The 11,759-nt window shown below is 32.8% G+C and overlaps 2 protein-coding genes across 2 annotated transcripts in view; both read right to left on the minus strand.

Moving 5' to 3' along the window:
* The window catches only part of LOC108910887 (integrin alpha-PS1), a 57,819-nt gene extending 56,287 nt beyond the window's left edge, over positions 1 to 1,532 (minus strand). Inside the window, exons 1-3 of the mRNA XM_023455500.1 lie at positions 1,519 to 1,532; positions 1,180 to 1,307; positions 746 to 766 (exon numbers count right to left, since the gene is read on the minus strand). Of these exons, the coding sequence (XP_023311268.1) occupies positions 746 to 766; positions 1,180 to 1,307; positions 1,519 to 1,532 (163 nt within the window). The remainder of the gene's footprint in view (positions 1 to 745; positions 767 to 1,179; positions 1,308 to 1,518) is intronic.
* Positions 1,533 to 10,604: 9,072 nt separating this feature from the next.
* On the minus strand, positions 10,605 to 11,249 carry LOC108910888 (protamine-like). Its single transcript, XM_018715632.1, has one exon. It carries the CDS (start codon positions 11,187 to 11,189, stop codon positions 10,605 to 10,607), a length of 585 nt encoding a protein of 194 aa, XP_018571148.1. The 5' UTR covers positions 11,190 to 11,249.
* Positions 11,250 to 11,759: the final 510 nt, after the last annotated feature.

Below are 11,759 nucleotides of genomic sequence, written 5' to 3' on the forward strand. Positions count from 1 at the left end.
ATTTAAATTGTGATTGAATTACTTTAAAAAAGATAATTTTGTTTGAATGCTTTTTAAGTAAAATTATATTAAAGTAACGTGATTATGTCGGTTTACTTGTATCCACGGAAGTTACTCTTGAGGTATGACGGATGACCTATTTGTTTACGAACACTTTGTATAAGGTTTCATAAATTTTATTTAAAATTACTACCATTTTCAGTTTAACTTCAGTAAACATAAACATAAACCTAAATGACATAGCTAAAATAAAATAAAAATTAAATTTTTATTCATTTTCATTTGAAATAAATAAATTTGTTTTTTTTTCGGCAATAAACGACTGCTGTATATCACTGAAATAACCATTCAATCTCGACTGGCTAATAATAACTGAAAATTAGTTCCTTTAATTTTATAAAAACTTCAAATTACAGCCTAAAGTTAAAAGTGATCCGTATAAAGCAAGATATTAGTGAATGAATTGTTATAAAAAATTAATTTTCTACTACCCATCCAAACCTGTAGTTAATATATTTTTAACTATTTTTTTATGATCGTGAAAATGTAATAATAATTCGATTTTAAAGAAATTATTACCTTATTACTTACGAAGCACTAAAAAGCTGCAAGCAAAAAGCATACAAAAAACCCTTAAATCCCAAAACATGCAAAAAGTGTACATGCATCAATTAGCTAAATACTCATGCCATTACCAAATAGGTATCAATTCGATACCACTGATTGGTTCGAGACCACCACTTACATATATACTTCCCGCTGGCATCTGGAATTGCACCCCAAAAAACAAAAACATTAATTATTACAGCCCCAAAAAACGGAGGCTTTAAAATATGCCATATACCTCTAAAAAAATGTATATGGAGAATGTACAAGATACTATAAAATGCTAGATGAGAAAAATTTAACAAACAAAAGCCTCCTTAGCTTGATCGATGGCACTACAATCATTAAAAACGGCAATGTTTATTAAAATTTGTCTAATAAAAACGTTAATTACACAATTAAGGAAAATGAAACAACTACAATGTCAGTACCATCGGTAAAAAATAGATACAAGTACAACGCTGCAAAACTGTCACAAGTCTAAAACTAAACTAATAAGTGTTTTTACAACACTGAACTAATATATTTATGTAATAATATATGTAGACACTTTTGTTCAAAATATATGTATACCTCTTTTTCCGTCAGTTTCGACTTGTTCACAGTCATCGTCATAATTTGATACTGGGCATTTGAAAAGGGCCCCGGAATGATTCGATCCAGGTTGCAGGTTCTGGCCAAGTGGTGCCCCCACCAGAAGCCTGGAATAAAAAAAAATGTGTAAAAAGCAAGTTTAACAAGTAATGAATTATTTATACAGTTTTTAAATGTTTAGAGAAAAAAGTACCGAAATAGCCTAAATAACAGATGAATTAAAAACATCGGGTAAGTTTGTAGTATTTCTATTATTAACTATACCTACATCAAGAATACCTTTAGTGCAGAAAGTTTCGTTAATAGTCTACTACTAACTTGCCATTAAACATTATTAAATACTTTTATATACAGGATGTCCGGAAAGCTCATGTCAAAAATGAATGAGTATACAGGGGAGCTCAAAATTGCTGTGGTACGTCATAAAAAATTTTTTCCTATCGAGCTTCGTTGTGGAGTTATTGGCCTTCAAGAAAGAAGTTTCAAAAATAAATTCCAACTTCTATGTGGTTACCATGACAACAATGAAATTTGGGCAATTAAAGTAACTCATGGTAATGTTCATTTCCAAGTTTAAACTGATATTCAATATGCCTGGATTATACATTTTTCTTTCATAGTTCGATTCCTCTCTCACTTTGCTAAAAAAAAGGTATACCGTATATCACTCGATATCTTGCACCATTTCTGAGAAAATCGAATTTTGTTAACAACATACTTTACTGTATCAAAAATGTGATACTTAACATGTTTGTAAAACTCTTGGTTTCTATAGAATTAAAAGAAAAAAGAGAACTGTTAAGTAAGATGTTCAATATGTGCACTTTGAATTTCAACGCATTTTCTAAAATTGCTCAAACACCCCTGCTGTACTCAAAATAATATGCGATAATTTCTAATGATGTCGGCGTATGTAATTATGCGATTTCTTCCCTACTATTTATAGGAGTTTGATAAACAAGATTTTTAAGATAGCCCCAAAGAAAAAAACCGAGAGGATTAAGATCGGGAGATCGAGGCAGCCACGAAAAACGACTACCACGACCGATCCATCGATCGGGAAATGTGGTATTTAAAAAAGCCCTTACTGCCCTGTTAAAATGGGGTGGTGCACCATCGGGCATAAGCCAAATGTTATTTCAAATATTTAAAGGGTCGTCCAATAACGGGTTAAGGTGTTCTTGCAGTAAATGTAGGTATTTATCTCCATTTAAAGCGATAATATGATATGTGGTCCCACTAAGTAGTTTCCAATTCAGATATTTCCATCCATATATTAATGATAAATTTTTGTTAGTGTTTTGTCTGAAGCATGGGGGTTTTCGTCACTTCAAATATGTAAATGTAAATTCTATTAAAGCAGTTGGAGTAAATCCCAACAGCTTCAGGAGCATTACATTCTGCAATTTCATACATTTGATGAATATCTGCAAATTCTTCATAGCTAAAATTCTCCATGATATTGAATCAACAAATGATGTCAAAATGATTTATGACAATAGTACATTGTGTAACGAGTGGGGAAAAGTTGCCAATAGCGCCACGCGGACGCAGTTGAAGCACGAGCGAAGCGAGTGCGGAAAGCGCCCAAGTGGCGCTATGGCAACTTTTCCGAACGAGTTGCACATACTATTTTCTATCACAACGCTGGAGCGTTGCGCTATGAAAATAACATCACGCTGTTGTACTATCTAGCACTTTCCGTGCACCTAACCCCCTACACTATAGGTTCCATAGCGAGCGCGCGTGATAGAAATATCTAAGTAATTGCTAATGATACATACTTATTGACTGTCATCTCAATTTCCAAGATTTTTTTATTTTTTCCAAAATTCGATTTTTTCAAAAACAGTACAAGATATCGACTGATATACGGTATACCTTTTTTTAGCAAAGTGAGAGAGGAATCGAACTATGAAAGAAAAATGTCAAATTTGGCAACGCTATCAAACCTGTATAATTCACGCAGATTATTATGATTATATAATTCATTAGAAATTTAGCTAATAGCAATTACAAATTTTACGTAGTTACTATGTATTGATAAGCGATTATACTCTTGACGACGTGGTATAACCGTTTTGGTGTTTCGCCTCCTCCAACAATGTGAACTATGTCATGGTAACGATAGTTTTAACATTTGTCAATAAACGTCAAAAAAAAATGGAACTAGTAACCAATAAAGTTAGTTAATTCATTATGTAATCGTATCGTATACCACTCGAGCAAACGAAAATAATCGATTATACTAATCTCCTCACTCGACGTATATCCTTAAAACACCACTCCAGCTACGCTGTCGTGGTGTTTCGCAGAATACGTCTCGTGACTCGGAAGTATAATCGAATATTTTCTATGCTCTTGTGATATTATAACTGATTATTTTATTCAAATGATTTAATTCAGATTATTTTAATTAATAATTTTAATAAATGAGATCCAGAAAATATAAATTTGTATTGCACTGGTGATAAATATTTAAAAGCATGTAATATAATGCGCCAATAATAGGTAGCCAATTTTGGGTGGGATTGCCAGATACAATGATAGAAAAGATATAATGATAGGAAAAAAGAAACTACCTCGTGCGCTTTTTTCGAACTAAATTTGGTAGCTTTTTCTGTTTTTTAATTTTACATTATTAGTCACTGTTATATTTTTGTTAATATTTATTTAAGAAATATGTGAAATAAGGATTAACAGTCTTAAAAAGTTATTCATTTTCTATTAAGTTTCTAAAGATGCGTATGCACCAAAGCAACATAGAGCAAATTTTGTGTTTCTGTCGCGTGTTTACAAAAATGTTGCAGTAAGTTCCACTGTGTTGCCCATTGTTGCCGGGACAAAACTAAAAAGTTGCTCTATGTTGAGTATTTCCCTTGGAAGCGGCAAACATCAAAGAAAAAGTGGTAACAAGAGTCAACAAGTTTCAGCTGCCGTCGGTGGAAATGGGCTGTCGTTCTTTGCTGTAGTTTGCGATTGAACACATCCGAATTATGGCGGAATTTAAGTGGACTAATGTCTTTTGAATATTATTAATTGAAACAAACCGAAATTTAGTGTGTCTTTTTAACCCAAAAGATCAAACATATAAATGCAGTTTAAAAAAATAATGTTCGGTTATTTTCTGAACAGACCTCGTATTCACAGTAAATTGTTGAAGTGGGGAGACTTAAGGCTGTAGCACAGTAGATCTGAATAAAATCCAATCAATAACATACTGAAATTTCTAGGTGAAATGGAGTCTACGCAATTCGCTTTATTTATTCTAAAATACCAAATATGGACAGTTTGTTAAGTTAACAAGACTATTAATCTCCAAATACCTTTATAATGGTTATGTCGGTGTAACTGTTGGACCTTATTTGGATATCTAATAGCCTCAACTAATACAAATATTGTAACGAATGCAGCTTTTAATTTAAAACTGGTTTTAGTATATTTTTGTCCTGTCGCAAATAGAAACTAACAATGTATTAGGTTTAAATAATTTTTAATTTTTGAAAATTTAGTACGATAGGGTGCCGAAAAAGTTCTGTCAATTTTTTGATATACATATTGCAACAGGTAACAATACTGCATAAACAAATGAATCCACTCAACTAAAAAGTTATAACTTATATTAATTCAATAACAGTGAATTAAAACAAAAACATTTACAACGAATGTTCAAAATTACCTTCTGTGGCTTCAGTACATTTATGTAATTGCTTTCGAAAACTTACAACGATGGTCGCACACTCTTCTATTGTAATTTCGTCCCAGGTAAGTACGTCTTTTTCAGCTGGTTCACTGTAGCGGATGATGGACCATACCGAGTAATTCAATGGGTTGAAATCGGTTGAGTTCGACGGGTAAACGTCCTTATCCCAAAAGCCAGACCGCAACCGTTAACTGGGCCAAATGAGCCGGACCTCAGTCCTGCTAGAGCATGAATCCACCATGGATCGAAACATTCAGGAAGATGATACGCTAGACAGTGGAGTAGCTGAAAGCGACGATGACGTGTGCCTGGGACGAAATTAGACTAGAAGAGTGTGCGACCATCCTTGGAAAACTTCGAAAGCGATTACGTAAATGTATTAAAGCCAAATAATGCAATTTTGAACATTTGTTGCAAATGTTTTTGTTTTAATTCACTGTTATTGAATTAATAAAAGTTATTAGTAGTTTAGTTGTGTGGTTTCATTTGTTTATGCATTATTGCTAAACTCATGGAGACTACACAAGGAGCCCGAACTCCATGTAAACAAAAATCTTACAAAAATAAGAGGGCGCTAGTGTTCCATATGTAGAGAGGCGAGATAAAAAAGCGGCAGTTTGAATTATAAATCAATCATGTCATTTTTGTGATGTGTTAAAAATTTTAAAATAAATAATGTTAAGCTACTTTGAATTATATAAATCATGAAAATATGTCATTCCGGACTGTAATTAAACCAAATAGATAATAAAAAATATTAGCTTTACGAGAATAATTTGGTGTTCGTAGAAAGAAACTAGTTTTCAAGGAATTTATGACGTGATTTTGTTAATATGTAAGGTTTGTGTTTTTGATAATTACTTTGTTAACGATTTTAGTTTAATGTAAGTAAAAAATAGTCACATTTTATACAGGAAGTTCCCTTTAAAACAATAGTAATTCTTGTATTATTAATATGAAATTTTTACTTGTGGTAATAAAAAATAGAATATAAAAAAACTCGGTATTTTAGATAAACTTTTTAAAATATTACAGATGTCCGATTTTGAGTCCAGTGATTCAGATGGCTTATTAGACGCATTGTCCAGCTTGAGTGTTGATAAAATAGATTTACTCTAGAAACAGAAAGAGTAAAAAATAAGAACTACTTTGAAATTACTGTACCTGAATATAGTGGCCAAGTTTTTTTAACATTTCCGTGTTAGCATCAGGGAAGTAGCTAACAGAATTGAAGAAAATTTTGCCATTTCTAATTATTTCACCCATGATTCTGGTAAATTTTGCATTGCCTTANCAACAAGTTTCAGCTGCCGTCGGTGGAAATGGGCTGTCGTTCTTTGCTGTAGTTTGCGATTGAACACATCCGAATTATGGCGGAATTTAAGTGGACTAATGTCTTTTGAATATTATTAATTGAAACAAACCGAAATTTAGTGTGTCTTTTTAACCCAAAAGATCAAACATATAAATGCAGTTTAAAAAAATAATGTTCGGTTATTTTCTGAACAGACCTCGTATTCACAGTAAATTGTTGAAGTGGGGAGACTTAAGGCTGTAGCACAGTAGATCTGAATAAAATCCAATCAATAACATACTGAAATTTATAGGTGAAATGGAGTCTACGCAATTCGCTTTATTTATTCTAAAATACCAAATATGGACAGTTTGTTAAGTTAACAAGACTATTAATCTCCAAATACCTTTATAATGGTTATGTCGGTGTAACTGTTGGACCTTATTTGGATATCTAATAGCCTCAACTAATACAAATATTGTAACGAATGCAGCTTTTAATTTAAAACTGGTTTTAGTATATTTCTGTCCTGTCGCAAATAGAAACTAACAATGTATTAGGTTTAAATAATTTTTAATTTTAGAAAATTAAGTACGATAGGGTGCCGAAAAAGTTCTGTCAATTTTTTGATATACATATTGCAACAGGTAACAATACTGCATAAACAAATGAATCCACTCAACTAAAAAGTTATAACTTATATTAATTCAATAACAGTGAATTAAAACAAAAACATTTACAACGAATGTTCAAAATTACCTTCTGTGGCTTCAGTACATTTATGTAATTGCTTTCGAAAACTTACGATGGTCGCACACTTTTTTATTGTAATTTCGTCCCAGGTAAGTACGTCTTTTTCAGCTGGTTCACTGTAGCGGCGAGTGCGTAATTCTATGAGTGCGTAATTGCATTACACCACGTATTACGTACTATACTTTACCTACGACCACTACTGTAAATACTTAAAAACACATCGTCTGCGATCAATGTAAGATTCCTCTATTACGTACGGTAAAAAAATCGTACAGCTTGGTAAAAAAATCTTACAGTTTTCCTAGCAACCACCTAGCAACGGTGAATACAAACAGTATTGTTTCATTCCCCTTCCTTTTCTACTTCCGCCATGTTCGTCTTTTCTTTCATTTTCTCTGGGCATACAAATAGCCCGAGAGCCAGCGACCTTTTTCGATGACTAATAGTGCAAAAGCTGAAAAGTTTTCCTACGCTTCATTTGGTGTCACTAGTAAGAGAATCGACCTCCAGCTCGCGCACTTCCGGGGGGTATAGTTGCAGCAGCCTCCCAAACACGTAAAATAATAAAATAAAAAAACTAATACCGCAAAAGCTGAGACTTTGTTGACAAGTTAATTATGTTATAAACAAAAGAAAAAACGCAATCCGCTGACTTTAGAGTGGGGGTTATGTCTCAGCTTTTCACCTAAACAAGTCAAAAATATGCGCTAGGTAAACTGATACCGCAAAAGCTGAAATTTGGTAAAGTAATAGTCAACTTAACCAGTTATACGAAAAAAATGGTCCGCTGAAGTTTTTGTGGTGTATAAGTGCTCAGCTGACGAGTTGAAGCTGCAGCACATCCCTATACGCGCGGGCGCATTGCATCTTTCACTTTATCAGTTGAGCACTTTTCCCTCACTAAATATAAAGCTGAGTATTTTTTTCATTTAACTTATTAAATTAGCTATTGTATTAACAAGTTTCAGCTTTTGCAGTATGAGCCTTACTAGTAATTATATAAAAATATACAACTTTTTTCGAATATTTATTTACAATTAACGTTATACATATATGAAAATATTTATATCTATTTCATCTTCCGATTCATCACCCTCAAACTCATGGTCGCTAGAGTCAATGTCGATTTCTGACATTTCTTCCTCATCATCTGTAAATATGTACTAATAATGGTAATAATAATAACCACTGTAGGTCGAGCATGCCGTGGCAGGCATTTCTCGGTCAGACTTCCTATTCTGGTCCGGGTTCGATACCTGGTGTCAGCACTGGCAATGTCGATGGATAAAGGGTGTTTGTCCGCGTTTTTTTCAATTGTAACCCCCTTCCGCACAGCCTCTGGCTTTGGATTTGGGGGTTGTCTCATTTCTGTGGTGTGTTTTATGTTATATTATTAAAAAAACGTTAATTATAAAAATAATTACATATAGTACGAATATTTTTAAATTGTATTTTATGTAAATTAAATAATCAAAAATTTACACTTAAATAATGAAATTTTATTATACAGCGAAATATATTAGTATAATTCTAACCTGTACTATTTCTTTGTTCATCCTCGATAATTATATCTCCAAGGGAAGAGNTCATCGTAACTTAATTGCTATTGATTTACTTGCTGTTCTTGTTCTTGTTGTTGTTGTTGTAACTGTTGCTCTTGTTGTAGCTGCTGCACCTGTTGTTGCTGGTGTAACGGATGCTCTTGCTGTTGATGCTGCTGCAAGATATATAAAGAAACAATCCATCATTCAATAATTTATACAATATTTTCACTTTTTTAAGAATCAAAGAAGCTGCTTCAAACTTCCGAATTATTCGACCTTTTGCCATAATATTAACACACTATTCGGTCAAGTTATAACTGGACATCATTAGATTGAAAATGCAGATCACAAACGTACTGCTTTATTTTAAATCTGTTGACACTTCACGTACTATTACCATATTTAAATTATTTTCGAAACTTTTTATTTACCATTATAAAAACAAATTGTAATAATTCTTGACTTGACTTCTAGTTTTTAGTTAGTATACCTCTCCGATATATCTACTAAACTCAATATAAAATAAAATTTGTTATTTGCTTACTTCACTCGTATTTATTATGCTACATTCATTTGGGACATATGGAACACTAGCGCCACCCCAACTTCTGCCATTTCTTGGACAAATTTTGTCAATTTTCCCGTACGAGCTCGTGCTCCTTGTCTAGTCTCCCTGGTTAAACTGCTAAAATATCTCAATTAACAATTGACAGAACTTTTCACGCACCCGCATAAAATATGTTTAATATATCCATGTGATTTATTTCAGAGAACATTTTCCTTTCGTTTACCTATCTTTCTACATCTTCCGATTTGGCCACTATTTTTATTCCTCTTTCAAGTCTTACCCCTACGTTTCATTCCCCTTCCTCTTCTACTTCCGCCCTGTTCGTCTTTTCTTTCATTTTCTCTGGGCATACAAAGTTTCCTTCTCCATTGCGTCCACTTAGACCAACATTTTGCAAAGCGAACGTGATTTTTATTTTTGTCGTACAATAACATTTCGAAAGCAACTTTTCATTATTTTAAATAATCAATCGAATGGCACAGAAAAAAATTTGTTTCAGTGTTAAATCATAAAAATTAACTATTAAAAAATTGACATTGTTATAACTTTTTTATTAAAAATTATATATCTATTTCCCTGAAAAGAAAGTACATTTTTTAGAGTAGATTAAAAAATATATATAAAATTCATTAATTTTTTAAATTTCTGAAATCATTCCCTAAATTCTAATCTCCCTAACTCTATTAATTTTAATAGTACAAGAAAAAGTCAATAGACCATTTTTATGCAGAATTTTATGTTCTACAATTTTTATAAGAAACTTCTTTTCTAATTCTTACTTACCACTTATCTTGAAAAATAATTACTATCACCATAATTGCGATTTAAAGGCCCATTTGATTGGACTATATACGTTTTGTTCATCCCCGACATTACCTACCCGTCGGGTAAAATTGTTCTGAACAAAATAGTTACATAATTGAGGTGTATGGTCGTCTACAGTTTTTGTTTAGAACAATTTTACTTGATGGGCAAAATTGTCGAAGTTGAACGAAGTGTGTGGAGTCTCTAACAAGTGCTTACAACAAATTAGCATATGTGTATCGTTTTATAGAAACTATTGTCGCTGTCTCAAGTTCACACTGTTCTACTGCCATGGGTATCATTGTTCTTTAAAGCTATAACACTAAAGCTTCAATTTCTGAATGAAATCTAATCAGTAACATAATACACCTTGTATTAGTTTATAAGGTCTATGAGTAACATGTGAATTTAGTAGTGGAAATCATTGATTCTAACGATTAAATTAATTTCGACCCAATTTACTTTATTCACTTAAAAATACGAAATATGGGCAGTTTATGAACCAAACAATATTCAATAACTTACAAATCTCTTTATAATAATCAAGTCGAACTGTTAGATGCGCACATTTAATATATTGTATTAAATACAAATGCTATAACGAATGCGACTTAATTTGGAATTGGTTTTAATATACGCCTGTCACAAATAGAAACTGACAACAAAGATTTAAATAATTTTCTATTTCTGAAAATTAAGTACATTTACGATACGATTTAATATGTCCACTCAAATTTATTACAAAGGACACTTCCCTCTTCCCTTTCGTTTACCTCTTGTCTTTCCTCGCTTTCTACGTTTTTTACTTCGTCCTCTCTTTCTACTTCTACCCTTACGCTTCCTCTTTCTTCCTTTTCTCCTCCGCTTGCCTCTACCCTTCCGTGCTTTTCCTTTTCCTTTTCCTTTACCTTTTCTATGGGCACAAGCCTCCCTGTAGAATTTCCTCCTCTCCATTTCGTTCATTTTGCACCAACATTTTGCTCCTTCTATCGCGATTTTGCATGCCGGCCAGCCACAGTGTTTCCTTCGGAATACTCTCAGATAGTTCAAGAATGGGTTAGCGGTTTTTGGTCCTGGTCGGGCACATCTTTTCTTTTTGGAACGACCTTTCCTTTTCTTTCCGCGCGTTCTCTTGCGCGTTCTTCCACGTTTTCTCCTGCGGCTGCGGCGGGACTTCCGACGTTTACCAGACCGCCGTCTTCCTCTCCTCTTCCTACTTCTGCTGCGTTTTCGTTTACCACCACCTAGCTTCTTGCAGTAAACTGCGGGAGCCAATCGACAACATCCCGATTTTGATCGGGACCTACAGTTACTCAGGGACATTATACAATGAATTTAGAGAGTTAGCTGCTAATCTAGCATTTTAAATTTTTCATTTATACTTTCATTGTGAATTTTGAAAATTTATGACAGTAATAAACAAATTTGTCATAACTACCAATTTTGTTTCGAAATAATGTCCATTAATCTTTTTGATATATTAATCCTATTAGTACTGAATTGGGTTCATTAAAACTTTTGAACTGGAATTGTATTCACAATTTTTTGTTTCAAGACAAATTACTGCCAAATGGATGTCAATTATCATCATAATTTGATTAACTAATACATATAGTTAAAACATCAGTTTCAAATAATTCAGCGATGCCGAGACGAATTTTGACGTTTATTTGATCACTCAAATTTTAATTAATCAAATAGTTCACTGAATATGACATTAGTATCATTCCTATCTTGACGCTTTGCTTTTCTGTAAATACGCTTTAATTTTTAACATAACTAATGAAATCATGACGGTGTGTATAAGATCTCTTTATAAATGTTTCTTTGATCGTTGCTTTCTACTAGTTCATGGACAAACTTATTTTTATTTAAAAAGTAACATTGTGAGTT

This window comes from Anoplophora glabripennis, unplaced genomic scaffold (assembly GCF_000390285.2).
Source record: "Anoplophora glabripennis isolate ALB-LARVAE unplaced genomic scaffold, Agla_2.0 scaffold651, whole genome shotgun sequence".
NCBI classification, from domain to species: Eukaryota; Metazoa; Arthropoda; class Insecta; order Coleoptera; family Cerambycidae; genus Anoplophora; species Anoplophora glabripennis.

Excerpts from the sequence above, each read along its gene's own strand:
- LOC108910888 (XM_018715632.1), bottom strand. The coding sequence starts at position 11,189 with ATGTCCCTGAGTAACTGTAGGTCCCGATCAAAATCGGGATGTTGTCGA.